Source organism: Coccomyxa subellipsoidea (assembly GCF_000258705.1).
Source record: "Coccomyxa subellipsoidea C-169, whole genome shotgun sequence".
Lineage (NCBI taxonomy): Eukaryota > Viridiplantae > Chlorophyta > Trebouxiophyceae > Coccomyxaceae > Coccomyxa > Coccomyxa subellipsoidea.
In genome coordinates this window covers 245,490-266,859 of record NW_005178017.1, presented here as the reverse complement: position 1 = coordinate 266,859, position 21,370 = coordinate 245,490, and the positions used below count along the sequence as shown (strand labels likewise).

At 55.6% G+C, this 21,370-nt stretch overlaps 4 protein-coding genes across 4 annotated transcripts; 2 read left to right on the top strand and 2 right to left on the bottom strand.

Annotated features, from left to right (window-relative positions):
- Window positions 1–903: 903 nt before the first annotated feature.
- COCSUDRAFT_60531 (hypothetical protein) lies at window positions 904–13,037 on the bottom strand (the record flags this gene model as incomplete). Its single annotated transcript, XM_005642645.1, has 22 exons — window positions 904–957; window positions 1,256–1,429; window positions 1,880–1,999; window positions 2,348–2,519; window positions 3,045–3,197; window positions 3,664–3,791; window positions 4,505–4,657; window positions 5,011–5,155; window positions 6,030–6,151; window positions 6,387–7,408; window positions 7,624–7,821; window positions 8,100–8,282; window positions 8,621–8,770; window positions 8,969–9,133; window positions 9,329–9,643; window positions 9,994–10,144; window positions 10,302–10,391; window positions 10,906–11,103; window positions 11,415–11,606; window positions 12,117–12,213; window positions 12,425–12,611; window positions 12,815–13,037. The coding sequence occupies 22 exons, from the start codon at window positions 13,035–13,037 to the stop codon at window positions 904–906; spliced, it is 4,392 nt and encodes a 1,463-aa protein (XP_005642702.1).
- A 1,028-nt stretch (window positions 13,038–14,065) lies between these two features.
- COCSUDRAFT_38731 (Maf-like protein) lies at window positions 14,066–15,196 on the top strand (the record flags this gene model as incomplete). The annotated part of the gene is made up of 4 exons (XM_005642644.1): window positions 14,066–14,164; window positions 14,317–14,605; window positions 14,743–14,841; window positions 15,042–15,196. The coding sequence occupies 4 exons, from the start codon at window positions 14,066–14,068 to the stop codon at window positions 15,194–15,196; spliced, it is 642 nt and encodes a 213-aa protein (XP_005642701.1).
- A 69-nt stretch (window positions 15,197–15,265) lies between these two features.
- COCSUDRAFT_31816 (hypothetical protein) lies at window positions 15,266–17,862 on the bottom strand. The gene is made up of 5 exons (XM_005642643.1): window positions 17,469–17,862; window positions 17,037–17,281; window positions 16,762–16,848; window positions 16,257–16,393; window positions 15,266–15,854 (listed from the first exon to the last, which is right to left on the bottom strand). The coding sequence occupies exons 1-5, from the start codon at window positions 17,517–17,519 to the stop codon at window positions 15,721–15,723; spliced, it is 654 nt and encodes a 217-aa protein (XP_005642700.1). The 5' UTR covers window positions 17,520–17,862; the 3' UTR covers window positions 15,266–15,720.
- Window positions 17,863–18,503: 641 nt separating this feature from the next.
- COCSUDRAFT_20947 (mitochondrial carrier) lies at window positions 18,504–21,118 on the top strand (the record flags this gene model as incomplete). Its single annotated transcript, XM_005642642.1, has 7 exons — window positions 18,504–18,599; window positions 18,718–18,797; window positions 19,020–19,206; window positions 19,553–19,612; window positions 19,921–20,089; window positions 20,448–20,588; window positions 20,934–21,118. Coding segments are annotated over 7 exons (918 nt in total), but the record flags the coding sequence as incomplete, so codon positions are not given.
- Between the last annotated feature and the right edge of the window lie 252 nt (window positions 21,119–21,370).

The following is a 21,370-nucleotide window of genomic DNA, read 5'->3' as shown; positions in this document are numbered from 1 at the left end:
TTTTGATGCGCGGATGCGCTGGGTGATCGCTTAGTCACTCGTGTCAACATGCAAGTGCGGAAGCCCTCAGTGCGCCGGGCGTTGCCATGTAATGGATCCCAATTCTTACTTACCCCTAGAGCTACCCACAAGTCACCTTCAATCTTCTCGATCCAATTCCTGCCAGTCTTCCAATGCATCAGTTCCACATATGTTCAACAAAACAGTTCTTATCCAATGCAACCCTTTAATTGCATGAACACGCCATATGAGGTGATTCCAAAAGGACATCAACTGCAAGGCAAATGCCAACATTAATTCAAGGTCCGCAACTGATCAGCCCCTGTAGCACATCAATATTGGAGTGCCCATACTACGCCACACTCGTGTCATGCTCAGGCATTTGCATTCCTTAAACGTAATCAAGACTGAACAACGGTTGTTCAATCTTGACATTAGTTCAGCTCTCCATTCAATATTCGTTCACGCAAGATGCTACTGTTTACCAAAAGCATTTCACAAAAACCCCAGTACTCTGCGTTTGATATTAGCCCAAAAATCAAACTGCTGTCTGCGAGGGGCGCCTGAGATCACCATGCATCCTTCCAGCCAAGACAAGTTTCACTCCTGCTTCTCAGCAGGCCATTCAATTTTGTCGCAACAGGAGCCAGCGCAACTTCTCCTACGACTTTTGCAGGTTCAGCATTGCATTCTTTCTCATCAATTGTGCTGCCAAGCGCGCAGCTACCGCGCACAACCTGAGGTACAAGTGGCACAGCACTCCCCCAGCCAAATGAGGGCACTAGAGCCAATTGCCTCCGAGGCTTGGTGCAGAGGGTAGGTAGGTGGGTGGATCCACGTGGCTGCAGCTCCAGCGGGTGGATTAATGGGCAGGTCCAGGGGTGGACCCACCGGGCGGCGGCTTCACCGCAGCGCCGCGAGGGAGGCGGCCGCGGCGCGCGCGATCATCAACTCAGCCTGCAGTTTGGTGATAAGGCGCATGAGTACGACATGCAGTATTCTAGTGGACTGATCAGACGCATCTTTGTACAGGGGTGAGTGTGCGACAGACACACGCAGCTGATCAGCAGACACAAGAACCTGAGTCACTCAAGAGTCCATACGCTTAGTGAAATTGCATTATTCCCAGGCCTCTTCTGATCTGCGCTCTGCAGTGTCCCCAGAGATCTACTTTCCAGCTGCACTTTCAGGAGGACCTCGGCTGGCTTCACCCCCAGCCAGGACGTGAGAACTTGCACTGGGGGACAGAACAGACCTGCAGCTTGTCGCAGTGTCGCCGGTCTTCTGGGGCTTCTGGCTTTTCCTCTCCATCCTTGTTCTCGCGCAGAGTCAGCTGCCGGCGCTCCTGCATCAGCTCCAGGCACTGCTCCGCGCTCTCCGGGCTCACAAAGTCGATTGCCACTTTGATGCACGACTTCAGGTTGCGGACCTGCGCCCCCATCATACACCCCTGTGAGCTTCCGCATTTGGTTTAGCCTCAATCCCCTCTGGCCTCTAGAGGGCCTCTATCAAACCCCTGCAGTCATGTAGGGTATGGCAGCGCCTCCAGGGACATGCATCATACGTCCACCGTCAGTTCAGATACCCCCGCCTTGACCAATCAAATTCCTGGCTTCCCTTCACCAGGAGTTGGAACCAAATAAAAGTCAGAGAGCCTTTGCGTGCTTCTTTGCGTATTCACGAGGGTCAGCTGAAATTCCTCTGAAATCAGGGACAGCCCTGTCAGCATGTGGCTGCTGTTCCTTGAGGCCCAGTGGCCTTGGTGATCTCTCAGGGGGGTCTATATAGAATTAGACATACTCACATCAAGTGCCCTGCCAGGCCTGTCCAAAAAGGGGTCTCCAAATCAAGACAAGGGGTGGATCGACAACTGGCGCACCTGGTGGGGGCAGCCGGCAGGGATGAAGACGGCCTCGTCCTGGTGCTGCTCAAAGTGCCATGACTCGACGCCGTACTCGCTCTTCAGCATCGCGCGGTGCCTGGCCGTCAGGAAGAAGTCCTGCATGATGCATTGGATGGAATGTGTCAGTGCAAGAGCAGTACAGCAACAGGCAAAGGCAGCTTGTCATTGACCCCATGCGAGGGAAGATTAGGGTGTACTGCAGACTACCCCTAAAGACCTGTACTATTTGAAGAGCCCTGCACTAAGCTCCGGACAGACCCAGCTCAGCAAGCAGGACGAAACAGTCTGGCTCAGCACCTTCCTGCTGGCCAACAACAAAGGCGCAGACTTTCTCGTGATGACTTGTTCCTGAGTGCGCTACCATTCCTGCCTTGCTACTTCAGTGCCGATCTCATGCTTGCTGATCTGTTGTCTGTGTTTTGGTTTGTGCCCAGCTCCTCCCACAAAGAACAAGGGGTGGCAGCGCGCCTGGTCGTGGATGGGGTGCAGCATGGTGTCGACGTCGACGTTGACGCCCTCGGCCGCGAATTCGTCCGCATGGCGCCGCAGGAAAGCCTCCAGCTCCTTGCGGCTGTCTCGCGGCCAGATGTCCCACACCGCGCCCGCGCCCCCGTAGCTGCACGCGTAACACAGGACGTTTCAGCGCCCGTAATAGAGGTTCATAAGCGCACGTAACACAGGACGTATCAGCGCCCATAACAAAGGTGTCAGCGCCCGTAACAGCATCTGAGCCGACACTGACATCCGCTTGGATTTGTGTGGACAGGAAAGCGACAGGGACCCATTTCGGCATATGAGCTGCATGTGCAGGCACACTTGCAGTGCCTTGGCAAACAGCATCAGCCGACAAATTCACTGGCAGCAGTAAAGGAGCAGCTCCTCAACATGAAGTGATTCATCCTTTTTCTCTGAAATAGCTGGGCAGGGAAGGTTTATTGATTGTGGGCCACCAGACGGCTAGTTCTCCACCACGGTCAAAACCCCTGAAAGGTTGATATAGCATTTAAACCCCAATTAAACCATGGCAAACGCCCTTGGAAATGTATTTCTGCGAAGACCCCTGCCTTGAAGTTCCAATCACCTTGACAGCAGTTGAAGTGTAAACCAGAGCCTACATCATTCAAAGGGCTATGTGAGGCACCTGGGATCGGAGACCATGTCGGCGAGAGTGTTGCCGCAGCGAACGATTGAGTCAGCGCCCTCTCCTGCCTGGTGACACATGACATTGATGGCGTCGCTCAGATCGCAGTGCATCTTGGTCACGCTGTCGCCCTCGCCCGCATGCTCCTTCACCCTGCACGCAGAACATGCAGATCAGTCATCAGAGCTTGGCAGAGCAGCAGCCAACTGCCAGAGGCCCAGAACACTGCTGTGCATTGGAAGTCACTTAAGGCAACAGGCCAAGCAGTTTCAAAGACAGCGCAGGCAATGACAAACAGAATGACCGCCCTGTTCTCATCTGACATGCAGAGGCTGGCAGCGCACACAGAGAAGGCCAGAGTGGAAGCAACGGCAGGATCTCCATGGAGCTGCGTGGTCAATCTGAGAGACCAAACGCGGAAGGTGCAATGCTGACACCATGGATCTAAGACTTTGGTGTCTTGCCTCAGCACGCTTGGTAAAAGCGTGCAACATTAGTCTCACAAATAGTCACATGCCTGCGCGGCAGCTTCCGCCTCGTCCACAATGACACCCCTCGCCGCAATGACTAATGGGGTTATGCTAGTGAGTGACTGTTTTCGATCCTGCTGATGACGCACCGGCCGCAGGCGACGTAGGATTTGGGTCCCAGGTCGGGTTTCACGCCGTTGTCCTCCAGGTAGGAGACGAGGTTGAGGGGCCCCTTGGGGTGGCTGTACTCCGGCATTGGCAGCATCTCCAAAAAGTCCTGCGCGAATGATCATTCTGAAAATCACCTCTGAGAATCACCATGATTGTCCAGCACTGTTTCTGCTATTTGCCAGTTTCAGACATCATAAGACATCATCAGAAATATTTAGATCACAGTCAGACACAAGGCTGATGCAGTTGTTATGACACAAAGCGCCCCCTCAGCCCATCAGTAAGTGCAGCCCAGCCGGACGCCAGGCAGAACAAATGAACCCAATTTCCAAGCAGATCCAGGCCTGTCAACCTCTCGGCAGCGTTGCCTATTCAGATCGGCCCACAGATGCACACCGCATGCATATGACAACAAGCTCCGCTGGCCAGCCGGGTTTTGCTTCTGTCTGGCAGTGATGGTGGGGTGCAGTCTTCAGCCACAACATCGTCTGATATATCGCAACCTATGGCCAGCCGAAGAGCCACAGCAGCCCAGCCGGCAGTAATTTTGACATAGTCACCTCTACACAGCTCCAGAGCAGACTCACACCCAGGCAGCTCTTCATGCAGTATGCCACTCAGGAAAGTGGCAGGACTCCTGCGACGATCAGGTCTTAGAGAAACTTCCAAGTGCACACCGCTCCTTGGAAGAAATCTGCTTTGCAGCATGTGCAGCACGCTGATCGCCTCTAGATGCGCCGCTGCTTTCTATTCTATTTGACTCTCAGCAGTCAATGGTTCGAGGGCGGGAGGTGAATAGCAGTGGATACAGCAGCAAACCTGGTTGTGGCGGCCGAGCCGCTCGGAGAAGTGGGCGTTGGGTGGCCAGTCTTTGAGTTTGTACAAGTCCCCGTCTCCGCGGCCCTCCTTGTAGAGCTTGAAATATTTGCCCTCTGTCATTCTCTCCTCGCTCCAGTCCGTGCACTTCAGGACCTGCAGTGGGCATTTCAGACTGGTCACACCTTCGCTCTGGTCTGATTCGCTGGCAGAGCAGGGCCGCCCTAAAAAATGGAACACCTCATGGCTCCCGCCGGGCCCCAAACCACCGCAGTGCCATCGTGACAAGCCCAAGCGATGGATGGTGCAGAAAGGCCCCTGCGCATCTGCGCTGTGACTCAGCTGTGACATGCGCTGATGTCAGCAATGACTCAGTATGATCAGCCATGCCTTGCGGCGGCGGTTGTATTGTGGTCATGACGGTGACAACTCTGAGGAGGCGGAGCCAAGAAGTGCATTTGGGTGCCTGGGAGACGTGTCTCGTCAGATCAGGCGGGAGAGGCGCTCACATCAAGCTCCTCGTCCTTTGTCGCGCCATGGGCTTTGTTCTTTTCGTTGGTTGCGCGGGACATCGTGTCCGGGTCCCACGCGTAGCCCTTGCGCACGGCGCGCACCACAACCGGCACGCCCTCCCGCCAGACCTCCTGAAACAGCCTGCGCGGCAGCATGCGTGACTCATTGCTTACTCATCCTGCATGCATGCGCTGGACACAGTGGCCAGCGCACAAGAGCTCAAAGCATCATCATCCGGTCGATCAAACAGCAGAACCCGAGGCTACCAGCCCACGCAACAATCCTGTACCCATTTCCGTTCAGTCATTTTTATCCAGACAGTCCAGGCATCTCAATCCAAACAGCAATCATGCTTGGAGTCTCTGATACATCCAAGAGTCTCAGAAATGTCAGAACATGCTGATGCGGGTTCAGAAAGCTGTGTTGCACAGATTTTAACTGAATTCACAGAGTCAGACACAAATTGGCAGAAGCAGCATCGCTGAATTGAGCATTCCTCACTCAGTGCATGCATGCAGCATGAAGAATAGATGCTCCCATGAACCACACAGCAATTTCCTTGTCTGAACAGTGGCTCAGCTCTCCCTCAAGCGCCGTCCACAGCAATGCTGGCCATCTGAGAGGCTCTGGGATTGGAGGAGCAGGTGCGATACATGGGCCGCTCCCTTGATTGCTATGTATTCAGTTGAGGCATCTAGGTGATGAGGCATCTAGATGAACATTGCACCCAGGCAGCCAGCGAAGTGCTGCTGCCAGCATGTCAGTGTCATTGCTCACAGCGAGGCAGCAGGGAGGATAAAGCAAGCAAATGCATTTGTAGGAGGCACAGTGCGCCCCGGCTGGCGGGGGGCGGTATAATTACTGAGCACCATGCACAGGGTTGCTTGGATCTGGCGAGTCCAACAAGGGGTAGGATTGTGGCAGCCTCCAACTGCAGCTTGCCTGAAGGACGCACCTTGCCTCTCGGCAGGACAGTCGTGTGATAAGAAATAGTCATGATGGTGCAGCTGCGCACCTGACTTGCGCAGGGCGATTGGGGTTCCACATGGCCAGGTCGTCGGCGGTGGGCGTGTAGACGTAGTTCTGCTGCCCGTCCGGCCGCGACGCCGCCAGCCGCTTGCTCTCGTCCGGCACCACCTGCTCCAAACAAAAGCCTCATTCACTCAGTTGACAAATTCTTATATTCTAGGTACCAAGACAGCCTGCCCCATGCCCTTTCAAGCCACCACTTATCCTTCCTGACTGGCAGATTTCTTAAACTTATGCCATGATGGAAGGATAAACAGAGCTTGACTTGATGAAATCCTCTCTTCAGAAGAAAGCAGGGGGGATAAGTGCTGTCAGAGAAGGAGGAACAGGGAACGCTGCACACCTGGTGCCATGATCTCTGGCCGGCCGGCAGCGGCGCAATGCTGGCAGCAACCTCTGGAGCCCGCGCAGCCCATCCCGGAGCTTCACAAGCGCGTTCCGCCGCAGCTGCAGCGTCCTGCACGGCGGCATCCGGCTGCACGTCAGGCGCCAACGACGCCGAGCCGGGATCCTCCCCATCGCGCTGCTGTGCGGGCGCCGGTACGTCGGCGGCTGGCTGTGACGCCGGACCGGCAGGCACTGCGGCGGCATCCACATCACCTCCAGCTCCGTCTGACGCCTCTTCAGCAGCCACTGCCGCCTCCCGCACGGGAGCGGGCGGCCGCAAAGAACGCGCCGCGGCCCTGCTGCGCCGCTGTGCGGCTGGACCCGGAAATTTTGCGACTGGCTGGGCGGCCCCCACTGACGGGCCGGGGTCGGCGGCCGCCTCTGGGGCGGCCTCCGGAAGCACATCGTCGTTCATCAATGCGCCCCCAGCTGCACCTGCGCGCTCGTCCGCCGCTGCCGCGGAAGCAGGCGCCGCAGCCGATGAGCCCGGGACCCCCCTGTCGCCCCCCTGTGCGGTCGGCGCCGGTGGCACAGAGGAAGGCTGCGCGGCAGGCGCCAAGCCAGCATTCTCCCTGGCGGGCTGCCCGGCGGCTGTCACTGGTGGGACAGGGGCAGGCGGCGCGGCCTGCTGCGGCCGGGTCGGGGCCAGCTGAGCGCGCTCCATTGCACTCCAGACACCCTGGAGGATGGCCATGTACATCGCCACATCCCTGTCGTGCTTGGGGAAATTTTTGATGAATGTCTGCAGGTAGGACTGAGCCAGGCTGTCACGCTGCGCTGCCGTTGAGCCGCTTGGCTGTGCGTGCGCGGCTGACACCTCCGAGGTGAGAGTCCGTGCGCGCTTTCTGGGGTGCCCCTCCTCCGGCTCAGGGACTGCCGCAGGTCCCCCGGTCGCCACCGCTGCCTGCGGTGGCGCCGCGCGCGACGGACCTTCCGAGCAGCTGCTTGCCACCAGTCTCTCGAGGATGAGCTGGGCATCTGCGAGGAACCATGGCGTGGGTCACTTGGAGGAGACATCTGCAGTGGTCACCTTTGCAGAGACTCTGGTGCTCTGACGCGCCATAGTTTGATTTGGGACAGGCATGCTTTGCATCCTCAATGAGCAAGGACTACTTCAGCAGGATTACCATGTGGCAATCCTGTGCCACACAGGCTTGACATTGGACTCGCTCACGCAAGGATGATATGCTCACCCTGCATGGCTGCACTCAGGAGGTATGCGCCAGAGCCGCTCCCTTGGCCATGTGGAATGGCCAGCGCTGCAGCTGTGACAGGTCCTGTCACGCGCACGGTGGCTGCTGCGTCGGCGACTGCAGCGGTGTCCTGCTGCGCGGCTCTCTGAGGCTCCGGCCCTGAGGCTACAGCTGCGTCTGCACTGGCCCCTGGCTCATCTGCAATTCCAAAAATCATTTCTTGTCGGCTTATTTCCCTTTTCCATTGACATCAGCCCCCTAGGACGGGATAATTTGACACTAGCTGACCACAGGCTCAACAGAGGCCATAAGGGCGCCAAAGCGAGTACAGAGCATAACATGCAGATCATCCAATGCTTCGCGCTGCGGACCGATGTCTCGGCGAGCCCGCAAGCTTGACCAGGGGTTTGCATGCAAACAAAGAGGGTCACAGTGGGTTTCAGCATCGAGGGAGATATTAGGGCTGCAGGACACACCATCCTCAGCGCCCGCGTGTTCCCTGGGAGGTGGAGCAGCCTCTGGAGCAGCAGACTCCTCGGCCGTGCCTTGGTCGCCAGCAGCGGCCTGAGAGTCGCTTCTATCCTGCGCAGCAGCGGCCAGCACAAGGGCCTGCCGCTTCCGCGCTCTGCTCTCGCGGGCAGCTGTCCGGGAGTCTGGGCCTGCGGCTGCAGGACAGCTTCCACTAGCACCTGCTTCGCATGCAGTGACGGCAATCATTCTCTGTGCTTGAAATGCTTTTCAATTTGCACGGCGCCCCTGGGGAGGACTGTCATGAGGCCCCTGGCAGTTCAAGCAGAAAGTTAATAAAGCTCAACGGACGCTATCAGCCACATGGCTAAGACCACGCCAAGAGCGGCACTTGCACAACACGCGCAAACAACAGAACGAATCACACTGCCGCTTGTCAAACAGGCAATGGCAAGGTCTTCCATGCAAAGGAAAAAGGATAGTCGGGATCCACGGTATCAAGGGAAGTGTCAGGCTGGTAGGGGCGCACCAGCAGCGCCCGTGCCTTCTGGAGGCACAGCAGCTGTGGGAGCTGCAGGGCCCACAGCAAGGCCCTGGCTGCCAGCAGCTGCCTGCAGAACGCCGGCACCTGACGCGCTAGCAGACCCTTTTGGTGCAGCTGCTATTTGCTGCCTCAGGCCTGCGCAATGCCAACCCGGTCATACATACATTGTTCAGGGGGCGAGGGCAGCAACAGGGCTATTAGAGGTTCTCCCCGGGCATGAATGGGCGGCCTTTGTAGCGGCAGGGACATGTCAGAAAATGCAGGCAACGCTGGCGTGATTTGAGCAATCAAACAACTTTGTTGGGTGTCGCGGGTAAACGAATTATATGTTACCTGGAGCACGCGGGTAGAACTCAGTCACCCTGGGCTCGGCTTCGGGCTCGGCTTCGGGGTCGCTTTCATAAAAGTCCGCAATCATCCGAGCGGGCTTCTTGGCCCCGCTGACCCGAAGAGCCACGTAGCCGGAAAGGGACTCATTGCTGACAAGAGGGAGTGCATCTGCATAAAGAGCATTCACAGCATGAGGAACCGCACGCAGCAATCTGGGTGGGATATGACAGAGTGACCCTAAATCGCCATGGAGCCTTCTGTTTTCCCTCCCCGCTGGTGTTTTGAGCAGACCAGGAACAATACCGTGCTCATGAACAGGCGAAAACGAAGCAGGCATGCCATGCATGTGCTGCAGAATCTGACCTGGCCTCGTTAAGGCTTTGTGCGCTTCCACCGCCGCCAGAGCCTCCTCTACAAGGTCGACAGGCAGCTCCTCATCACCATCGTCGATCCATCCGTCAGGATTGCGCTCGGCGGCTGCAGCGCCGCTGCCAGACCCCCCGGGCTCATCCTCCCCAGCGCTCCGCCTGCCGCCGTTCGCGTCTCCGGCAGCGGCGGCCGGGTCTTCGGCAGCGGCGGCCGGCTGGCTGTCAGGGCTGGGCTCGGCGGCTGCAGCGGCGCTGCCAGAGCCCCCGGCCGCATCCTCCCCAGCTCTCCGCCTGGCGCGGCACTGACCGTCTGCAGCCATGCTTGCAAGGTGAGTGATCTCCCTCCGTGTCTTGATGTCCCAAACTTGAGACAGACCCACAGCCCTCAGGCAGGCAAGAGTTTTGGCACAATATTCTCCATTCGTCGTTAGTCTGCACAAGATTCCGTTCCAGATGCTACGGGCAACACCCCCATCAGCAGCCCTTGCATGCGCCAGGGATTGCTGTTCTCCATGACTAGCTCTGAGTCCCCTCTAGCACTTCACAAGTGATGCTGTACCTCGTGCGACCCTCCACAAAGCTTCCTACTGAGGCATGATGCAGCAAGTCTCAGTGATGTGGAGGATTCAGCATGGGCAGACAGCAGACAGTAAGACACACCTCTGCTGCGAGCGGGCGCTGCTCCGGCAGATGGCCCAGCCTCTCGCCCATTGCCTGTCAGCTGCTCCTCGGGCCTTCCCATTCGCAGGGGTTCCCTCCCCGTGCTTCCCTGCCTCCACTCCCAAAAAGACATGTCTCCACCGTCCCCCATCTGCACCAAACACAGCACAGCGTTCACACAAATTTGCATCTGCGCATGAGCTGCTTTGAAGACTTCCTTGAGGCTGCCGGCAGTCCAGAGCAACATGGAAGTCCTGGCACTGCCAGGGTTTGTGCTCGGTGATCTGCAATGAAAGGGAAGATGGTACCTCGATGGTCTGCTGGAGGGCTGCGGCCATGGCATCGTTGAAGAAGCGCACCAGCTCCATCGTGTGTCCTTCCTCGCAGCAAACCTGCGCCTGACAAGACAGCATACACAGGGTCTTCAGTGTGCCTGCGCCTCAACACCAATGCAGAAACATTACGCCTCTTGTGTCCAGCTCAACCAGCCTCATGGAGATGGAACAGAAAAGATTGTGATTTGAAGGATCAGCAGGTTGATTTCAACATCCAGAATGGGCCAGATACGTGCAGGCAGGGCCTTCTCATTGTACAATGCTGTGATCCATGCTGGCGCCAAAGGCATGTTGGACCCCTGTTCTTTTTATCAAGCCCCAGGCTTCACAAGGGTCTTCATCATTATGTCATAGTTAGTATCCTGGGGGCCAAATAACACATGTGCCTCCTTCATCGCACCCCAGGCTTCACCCGGGGTTCTACACTAAAATGTTTTCGCCTGGACGCTGAGCCCTCAGATGCCCTCTTAGTGGGGCACTCCCATGACATGCAAGTCAAAGATGCTCAATCACGCCAGAGGCTTCATCAGGTTCAATATCATTACGTCATGGTTAGTATCCAGGGGAAAAGCAGCACCTGGCCAGCCTCGCGGGCCTCGGCGCAGCAATGCAGGCACAGTTCGAAGCCGTCGCCCTTCTCGGTGCTCGCGCACTCGGCGCAGGTGCGGTGCAGATCCGAAATAGAGGTGCAGCAGCGGTCGCACATGTGGCGGAAGTCCTCCGGGTCCTCCCACCGCACGTCCCCGTACGCCACCGGCTCCGCGCCAGCCGCTACCTGCGCCTCCGGCATGCCGCGGTTCTCAGGATCGGCTGAACGTAAGAATTCTCACTGTCATGGCCATCACACAGGATGTCATACACATCTGAGAGGGCGCGGGGCAGCTCCGGCACACGAGGAGGTCTGCAGATCTCATCTTGCGTCACACTGCTTTGCGTGCGCAACTGGTGCCCAAGAGTTGAGGCACCCGCGATCTGTTCGCCAGGGGTGCCCCCACCACACACTCAAAGGCAGTGGTGCCTTCCAACGATATGTATGTCAATGCTTGTTCATGACCAGCGACAGGGGGGCTGTGAGGAATGCTACACCTCTGCCAGCTTCAAGGCATGCTGGCCTGCCAGCAGGGGGGCGACATAGCGCAGCACGTGGCGCGCGTACTCCCTTTCCTGGTGCTTGGGCGCGGAGTAATCCTCGCGCGGATGCAGCTTCCGCATGCATGCGCGGCAGGTGCAAAAGCCCAGGCAGCGAGGGCACCAGCCTGCGGCATACCTCTGCCACTCCTCGTCCATACACACCTCCGAGATATGCTTCAAACTCTTGCAGCACCTGGCAAGACATAAACCCAGGTGGACCCCACCAGTACAGAGGCAGTTGTGAGGGACAATGTGATTGGACTGGTGTGCAGCAATGATGGAACAAGGTCCGGTAGTCGCATTTACAGATCCACAACAAGGAGATATGCCGAGAATTAGCCTTGCAGATGACCCAGGGAAGAGTGAGGAAGCGACGCACCCGTGGCAGAAGCTGATATCACAGCTGTCATTCTTTGACTTGCACGGCAAGGCCACATGCTGTTTCATGCAGATGTGGCACGATTTGGCGCCCAACTGCACACAAGGAGACAGTGAGCATGCATAACCACGGCGGAATATTTCATCAAAAAGAGGCCTGTCAGTTGCAAGCCCCCGCAAGGCCACGCCAGGAGCGAAAGCACGAAGATTCTCTGTGATGCACAAGAAAATATTGGCAAAAAGACTGCGCAGCCAATTAGATCGTTTGTGCCCTCGCACCTTGAGCTGCTCTGGAGTGAAGTCTTTCTTGTGCCTGGGCAATTTGAGCAGCTTGGCTTCCGGTCGATCAAGCCAGTAGTGGCCGTCGACCGATCGCCTGCACATACAGGACATTGTGCCTTATTGTGCTTCTCTTGACAGCTGCCCTGTTGTGATTGATCAGGGCAATCTCTTTGTCCAGTCACCCATGCAAAGCCTGTGCTAACAACTGCAATCCAATCAGGTTTCCTTTACCAGCAAGCTTGCTGTTGGTACGTTGTGGCCCCTTACATACACCAAGAGACATGCGCTGGTGGCAACAGGCGCACCCGTCACCCGGTGGCAGAGGTTGTCTGGCGGGAGCCAAGTCACCTCCAGACTCCTTCCCCTTGTCTTGCTTCTTCATGGCCACAGCGCGCTTCTTCCTACTGATCTCAACTTCCTTGCCTGCCTCAGCGGCCTTCCCCTTGCCCACTGCAGCCTTCTTCTTCCCGGCAGCTGCCCCTGCCTTAGCATCTGCGCCACACAGCACCACCCCTTGATGAGAGCTGGCCCACCTTTCACCTGCTCAAAGACTTTTCACCAGGCTGCGGTCACCAGCCAGCAGGTCCAGTAGCACAGCTTCTCATCAACCCCTTGTTGCTGCATGGGATGAGGGTCGCATCATGGGCCACAGAGTGTTCAGCAGGCAGCTGTGGCTGGAGGGTGCAAGGACCCACCTGCCCTCGGGCCTCTGGAGGTGCTAGGGACAGAAGCGGCTGCAGCGGCGAGGTCGGAGTCATCTCTGGCAGCGCCGCTGCGCGGCTTCTCGGCAGCTCTTAGAGCGACAGATGCGCCGACTGCCCGTTTTCTTTTTGGGGCGGATGTTGAATGGGTTGGGGCCCTGGCCGCGGGGCCACCGGCGCCCTCCTTGCCGGCTTTGGTGCTGGGCCTAGAGGACATTAACCCCTTCAAATGTGCTCCTGCGCAGGCGTCAGAAGGTGGTCATATGTCTGACCTGATGTGGCAGTTGGCAGGCAAGTTTGGCACATCCTCCCTCTGCCATGAGAGGGCTGACCATCAAGCATGGGTTCTAGGGGCGTTCAAAAGGGGTGGGTGAGGTTTGGTATTTTCAGAGGACCAAATACATGACTTGAACCCAAACTCACCCTACTGCCTCGGATGCCAGCGCGATGATCCTTCTTTGATGTGCAGCAAAATCTTTCTGTGCACTCTTTGGACTGTTGGCCTGCTTCGATGATGTTCTACCAGCTGCAGGAACCTGCAGAGCATGTCACAAATCGAAAGTGGAAAAGCTACTCCAAAGAGAGGAGAACGCGTCAAAGATGTATATTGAGACACATCATAGCATCCCATGCCCATACAACCTGACGAAAAACAGAAAAGGCAGCAGTGGATGTCAACAGGTACTCACCTGCAGCACGCCCGTTCAGGGCCCTGGTCCCTCTTAGAGTGCACAGTATATAACGTTTCAGATGTCATCAACGGTGATTCCTGCGGCACTCATCGATAAGATCCAAATCAAAGATTCACTCGTTTGAATGCATCCACTGATGGTAATCTGCCGTATACAGTCCTGGCGACGATTCCCTTGGATTTTTATCAAGAAGGCATATCTTCCAGATTATCAACCATATCCCTTTGCAACTGTCTTTCCTGGAATAAATTTTGATGAGACTCTTCGGGCTCAGCAATTTTGAGGCAATCGCAAAAATTTGCAGGTCTTCAATCAAGCCCTCTAAAACCCTGATTAAACTCAAGGAGAGAACCCTATTTTGTCCTGATCAATATTGCCAGAGTGCTCAAGAGACGCAAAGGAGCTTGACAAGTACATCTCAGAGGTGCAGACACATAATCTTTACCCAGGCACTAGACGTCTGTATCCCAAGGATGACAATCTTCCAACGACGTGGAAACTCGTCACCACGCTCGTAGTGTATTTCTCGCTACGCTCGTAGCAACGAACAGCAATGATCCTTGAACACGTGCATAGTTTTTTTAATCACCGAATTTTTCTTGCCTCTGCATCTCCGAGGCGCAGAGAGATTCTTCAGAACATAGGCCTGCATGTGAAGGCGAGATCAATACGACCTGTCTCGACAATACATTAAAAGTATTTTAGGGCTCCTGTCAGTAAGAGGTCCAGTTTTGCTCTGAGGAGCACCGTAGCATAGAAGGCGTCCCATGCCACACAATGCGAGCGAGGCAGCGTGTTGTTCAGGTGGTACCAAGCACGTTTGAGGAGAACTTAGATAAGAACCTCTTCCAGAATGGCGCAGCATATGCATTGGAGACAGCCAAACACAAGGCCATGGAGGTGTCAAAGAGGACCTGGCTTGCAAGTGACCTGCCTCATCTTGTCATTGGGGCAGACACAGTGGTGGAGCTGGAGGGCAGCATCCTAGAGAAACCAAAGGATGCCGCCAATGCCGAGTCCATGCTCAGCAGGCTGAGTGGGCAGCGACACGCAGTGCACACAGGCGTCGCCATGGTTCTCCCACACTTCACAGGTGCTCGTGCACAGAGGCGCTGGATGCTGTTTCTGCACTGCTTGCATGGAAGATACCTGCAGATGCAGCAGCAACTGTAGTGCGTCTGCAATAGAGCTGGTCCCAAACGGGGAAGTGACCCATCTTGCGCACTGCAGGAGAGGATGGGCAGCTGTTCACTCGCTCATTCTCGTCCACCACCTCTGTGGACTTTGATGAGCTGTCCCTCTCCGAGATCAGAGCCTACATCGAGACAGGTGAGCCGCCCCTGATCTCGCAATCACCTGGACGGAAGAAATGACTCCGGATCTGACACCTTCATGCCACCATAGCATTGCTCACAAGCAAGCGCATGCTAACAATGATTGTTGGTCTGCAGAGGCATCTGCATACATGCCCTTCCATTTCTGCATTGATAAAACTAGACTTTCAAGGAAGCAAACGATGGGGTGTGCAGGGGAGCCCTTTGGCAAGGCGGGGGCGTATGGGATTCAGGGGCCAGCAGGGGCGTGGGTGAAGCGCATAGAGGGGTGCTATTTCAATGTGATGGGGTTTCCGCTGCACGACTTTGCGGCAGAGGTTGCAGCGCTGCTGCAAAGCGGGCATCTTTGATGAGCCATCGCCGGCCATCAACCTTGCACACAGGATGGGCCGATATCTAGCTGACAGGGTATGTCACTTCTGGGCGGAATATTTTACACTGCAATTCATATTATGCAGAGCACGTCTGCTACAAATCTCTACTTTGCTGACATCCTTCTCTATTTCGAGGTCCTGTCAATGCACTCAGCTGGCGAAACCTACCTGTACTGCCTCCATCTTGGCCTGTGAAATTCAAAGCAGAGAGCCGGTTTAGAGGGGCATACACCAGGATAAAAAGTTGGAGCTTGAGTAAATGCAGGTGCCTTTAGACTGACCAATATACTATAGACCATATCTTCCAATAGAACGCCGACTTGCATGCAGGCCATGCAGGCCCTGCACTCCAAACAAGACGAACCGGCCCCAGGCCCTACTCGGCGCCAGCGCAGCCGAGCAGCCCCAGGAACGCAGCGCAGTCGACCAGATCCCGTGAGCCAGCTTTTGAGGCGAGCGCGACATCTGGCGGGCTTTTGAGCGTGCAGCGCGCATGCATGTCACAGGGTGTAATCATGCCCAAAGTCGGTCTGGTAGCCGCGCCAGACCGCGCGGAACTCCTGCCGAGCGCTGGCCATGCGAGATTTGAGATTGGGCGCCCTGAGCACAACGTGCAGCAGCACCCCTCCATCGCCTGCGCCAGATCAGGACGCTGTGTCAGCGCAGTGAGGCCCTCTGGGCTCGCCAGAGTGAGAATTACGCTTTTTCTACTCACAGAGAGACTCTAGTGTCTCTCTAACTAATATTTTCCAAGTCAATAGAACAATTCTGAGTGCTGCATGGTCCTTGCCTGAAGCTAATGCTGGTGAGACCTGGTCAGGGAAGCTATGTGCGCATGGCTTCTGCTGAAAGAGCATGTAATGATGATGAGCCAGGCCAAGTTCCTTTGAAAGACAGACAACAGTATTTTACTAAGATGCTGGTGCACACCAAAGCTGGTGGCAGAGGCCTTGCAGCTGGGCGCGCAAAATCATCATGTCTTTTTTTTCCTGAAGCGCATCATGCAAGCACAACGACAGCTGCATCGAGTGCGCACCCAGGATGACTGCGATTGCAAGAGTGAGAAGTGCCCTGGTTCGCCACAGCAGAATGATCCCGAGCGCCAGCAACATAAACACCACTGTGTTCCTCTTGATGCCCACTATCTTCACCTCCCTCGCCTTCCCCGGTGCCCTGCGATCCAGCAAATAATATATATCATGAGTATTGAGCATGGGTCTGCAGTCTTCCAACCAGTCAAGACTCGCCATGCCACAGCGGAGCAGCTGCGCCTCTGCCGGCACTTATCTCTGCCTGCAAAAATCTTTTCGACCAAGTGTAAAGCTAAAGGCTGATCATGTGGGCAGGGCGCTGCATGGGATGTGGCAAAGTATCAGTGCATGCAAGAGCCCCGCCTGATCTGGTGCAGCCTCCCCAGACACCTCTAATACGCCAGAAAGTTCTTGCTTCCACGCAGTCTGACCAATCTACTATCGACTCGCAGGCGCTAAGACTCTGCTGATTGCGTGGGACCCATGGATTCCAAGTCGAGAGCAGCGCACCCCAGACCAGCATGCCCCCCAGACTGCGCCCTCAGCTTCTGTGCCAGTGGCGGGTGTATTCTCCTGATCATCCGCAGTGTCCGGTCGCTGCACAGGACAAATCGGATCAGTCACCCGTGCAGTCACCCGTACGCCAAGTGATGTCCCTCTCATGCCAGTGCTTTCAGCTCACAGGCACTGCATGCATATGGCCATAAGCTGAACATGGACCTGGGCAGATGAGCAGCTATGCTGCCCATGGGAGTCTGAAAAACATAGATGATTTGAGGGCCCACCTCAGGGTGATAGCGAAGGTGTCGTTCAGGCACAGGCAGCCTAGGACACAGATGCCTAAGGCCACCAGGGCGCCAATGTTGCGCAGGAATGCGCCGCAGAAAGCCAGCAGGATAAGCAGCACGTAGTTGGTTCGATAGTAGTACAGATTACACTTGATGCGGGGCAGGAGCTTGTCCTGATCTGGCAGGCCTGTGAACTTGCCAAAGAACTCCTTTGGGGACCGGGGTGGCGAGTTCCAGTCCACCTGGAAGGACACACCAGCTAGTGTCAGCAGGTGCAGAGACAGCACACGTCGAGAATTGTCCTTCCCTGGTCAGGTGGTCAAAAATCATCTTGGAGCGATGCGTCATGATCGGGGGAACGGAAATAATGACGGAGGTGGCTTTTGAGCCATATTTTAGAGAAATTCTGTAGCATGGCAGAATAATCACCTCTTGTAAAGAGCTCAGGAGCTCCTCGAAGGTAACATTGGCCCAATCCATGAGTACTTGGTTTCACTCCCCAGTACTAATTCTAAAGCTGAAGCACCGAGTAAATTCAATCACAACATGTGGAAACGCCTATTATAACAAAGTATGTCCGTCCTGTGCTCCAAACGGGCATATAGCGCTTGAGGATCAGCAATCTGCGGTAATTTCAAGGGCTCCTACGGTATTAGGATCAATTACTGACGAGTTCTCAAAGAAATATCATACTCTAAAGTTTGTCTTGGGGCAGGTTATCCGCTCCCATACAGAGCAAGTGTTAAACCAGCAATTGCACCAGAAGGAACGCTCCTGCAGCATTTTAAATACACTTCTGCAAAGATCACAACACCATAAGAAGTACATTCATGCCTTTAAACTTATGCACTCCTTCCAAAGCAAGTTTCATGTCAACTTCGCGCAGCTGCTCAGTGCTGACCTGCACCTGACTGGATGCTTAGTAATGCCTATTTGATGGTGGAGGAAAATGCGCCTGGACTGCTGCCATTGAAGCAGACTCGAACAGTTAGAAGATCAGTGTGTAAAGATCTCGGGAAGCATGAGCCTTCAAAGCCCATATTCACCAGACTGTAAGATCACATCTGCAAAGTTATGGGCATGCCTTTAAGTAGTAGTGCAATTCCAGCATCCTGTAGGAGATGAGTTTGATCTGTAAACTAAACAGATCCTTAAGGGGAGCTCTGGATATTGATTGCGCGCAATCATAAGGGCTTAGAAGTTAGCCAGCCAATGCTGGAAGTTGCCGTCTCTCAGCAGGATGGAGGCGTCGATCAGGGCAGTGTCAGAGGTCCACCGAGGCTATCAGCAGCAGAGACGACGCAGAAATCCTTGCGTGGCCTTCCCATCGTCGCGAAGGTGCCTGGAAGCACATTTTACTCCCAACCCTGCTAGCTAGTGACCTGATCTGTCCATACAAAGTGGAGAGCTTTAGCAGGCTTGCAGAACAACTATGATATCTGTGTTCCTGGAGGGATGTGAACCCCGATCATCTCGCAGGAACTGCTTGCTGGGGGAGCAGCTGGAGGCCTGGCGAAGACAATGGTCGCCCCTCTCGAAAGGGTCAAGATCCTCTTTCAGGTGACCTTCTTCCCATTACTTACTTCTACCTGAGCGCATTTATGTGCTGCATGCTGCTTCTTGCTCTCAGATCAGACTTTTTGTATAACAATTAAGAAGGGGCATTTGCTGCATGCAGACGGGCCGCATGCGTGGCAAAGGAGTAGGAGAGACCTTAAGGAACATCTTGGAGAAGGAGGGCGTCGGTGGGCTATTTCGGTGCTGCCCAGATCTGCTACCTACAATACTGATCATTATGAAAGGGAGCCCTCACGTTGGACTCAAGACTACCTGCATGCTGTTGGTGCATGCAGCCCTTGCTAGTACAGCTGCTCAAAGGAGGAGACTGCACTCCCTCAAGAATGGCAAGCTTCTTTGCAATGCCGGCCTCCCTTTGGAAATTCGCAGCTGGGCTGATTGCATTTCATCCGTATCTAACAGGGGCAATGGGGCGAGCGTGCTACGGATAGTGCCCTATGCTGCGCTGCACTTTGGCGCGTACGAGTACTATCGGGAGCTGCTAGTGAAGGCTGCGGCAGCTTCCGTGGGCAAGGGTGTGGTGGAGTATGATGTGCCGCCCGCTCTGGACCTTGTGGCCGGGTCCGCTGCCGGCGCGACAGCTGTGCTGGTGCGCTCCTGCCCGTCAACATGCCAGCTCTGGGCTCAGTATGTCAGCTGGGAAGATGCTAGCTCAGCTGTAGGCACACTATACCAGCTCATAGGACAGGAGACGACCGCGGTGATGGGTAGTACACCTGGCAACGGCACAGTATATCACAGTTAAGGCGTTGCTGTGCTGCTTCCTGGATGCTTCCCAAGGGCTTAGGTCACCTCTGCGGCTTCTGCCGGCCAAGCGATTGCAATCTTTTGATTGGGTTCTTACTTCCATGATATTTGTTCAGGGCCATCGATCTCATGGCCATTGAGAGTGTGCACCCTGGATGAGGGCATAAGGGCTCCTGCTGTGCTGTCAGGTCACGTACCCGCTGGACCTTGTCAGGACGCGGCTGGCCTACGACACAGAGGCGAACGGAGTGCGCCAGCAGAGCGGCACCCTCGCCTCAACCTCAGGTAACAGTCCCCAGCTAGCCACATGGCTCCCTTTACAGGGCCATCACTTGCAAGAGTAATGTTTCAGAAGACGGTGCATGCCTGCGCACTCACTGCAGCAGACTTTGTCCCTTACAATGCCAACCCTACCCTTTTTTATCGCGCTCGTGCAGTGCGGTACTCGTCTGAGCATAGACCAGGTTCTTGCACAATTACGTACCATTTGTGCTGCCGTTTGTCATCCGTCCGGCTGTGTGCTGAGCTGGCACATGTGCGCGCAGGTGCCGCGCAGCCGGTGCCGCGGGTGCGGTTGACGATCCGCGGCGTGCTGGCGGCGACGGTGCGACAGGAGGGAGCCCTTGGGCTGTACCGTGGCATCGGCCCCACACTGTGCGGCATCCTGCCCTATGCGGGCCTCAAATTCTACGTCTACCAAAGCCTAAAACAACAGTATCGCAGGTGTGTGTTCGCTCCCCATTATTCCAACTGGGGCGTGAGAAGGCGCTGATTGCCCAGATCCTTCCAGACACTGCAGTCTTGGTTCCTGCAGCCTGCTTTGTGCCCAAACACCTTGCCTTGCCTTTTAGATGTTCATGGTGAGAATGGACTGGCTGGCACATCCAGGATGTACCAGAACAAGGACATCATCTTTGCAGGAAAAGTCAAAGAGATGGACCATCGGCAGTTTTGAAGCATGCTGCAGCCTTCTACCTATCCTTTGTGCCGCTCGTCGACATGCACCCCACCCTTTTTCCACATCGTAGCCGAGGTGTCCTTGGGGTCCCAATGTGCGCAGATTCTATGACGATGGGGGCGGAGGGCCTGGGGAGCATCACTTGCAGAAGCTGCCGGTGGGCGTCATGCTGACCTTTGGCGCCTGCTCCGGCCTTGTGGCGCAGACCTTCACCTACCCGCTGGACGTGGTTCGCCGCCAGATGCAGGTACAGCATCTGATTGACTGTCTGAACAAGAATCTGCTGGAGCAATAGAGCTGGTTGCCTCCACTGGGCACCCTTGGAGTGGATATGAGTCATATTATGATATTATGAGTGGTTATATGAGTGGATACGGCGGGCAGCAGGCCTTGGCAAGTATCTTGAAGCTGTGTCTGCTGCCTCTGATTGCAAAGACATCATCATGATCACGGTTGCTAGCCACTGTCAGCGTATCTGCACAGCTATTAGATCCAGAAAAACAAACGAGGTGTTATGTCTGATCTGCCAGAAGTGAACCCCAGTCTTGCCCTTCAATCGGGTCTGGTGTCATCTGCGCAGGTGCAAGGGCTGCAGCCGCAGCAGCAGCCAGGGCAGGCGACGCAACAGATTCGGTCGACATGGCAGGGGTTGCGCCTCATTATATCTCAGCAGGGATCGCGCGCACTCTTCGCCGGGCTCAGCTTGAACTATATGAAGGTTGTGCCATCGACTGCAATTGGCTTCACGATCTACGACGCCCTGAAACATTACCTGGGCCTGCCGCAGCACCTTTAGCGCCCACTAATGGCTTTTGTTAGCCAGCGCTGCTGTTAGTCATGATTGAGTCAGAGCCGTTGTGGTCCCTGGCAGTCCATGATTTGCGCAACATTGCGGCTGCAGCAAGTATTTTGCTCGTTGGGTTGTGGAATTTAGTCAGAAACCGTGGCAGTCGTGGCAGTTGAGGCTTTCAACTGCCACGACTGCAAGATTCAGGCAACCAATGTCTGTGTGACATAACGCATGGTCAATGACTACAAGATGAAGTAC

Bases quoted from the DNA above. Each gene is read 5' to 3' on its own strand.
- COCSUDRAFT_31816 (XM_005642643.1), bottom strand. From the start codon at position 17,519: ATGGATTGGGCCAATGTTACCTTCGAGGAGCTCCTGAGCTCTTTACAA. The intron at 16,849-17,036 runs GTGGGCCCTCAA...TGTCCTGTGCAG, and splicing joins ACCTTCGCTATCACCCTGAG to CGACCGGACACTGCGGATGA. The intron at 15,855-16,256 runs GTGCGCACTCGA...GATCTGGCGCAG, and splicing joins TGCAATCGCAGTCATCCTGG to GCGATGGAGGGGTGCTGCTG.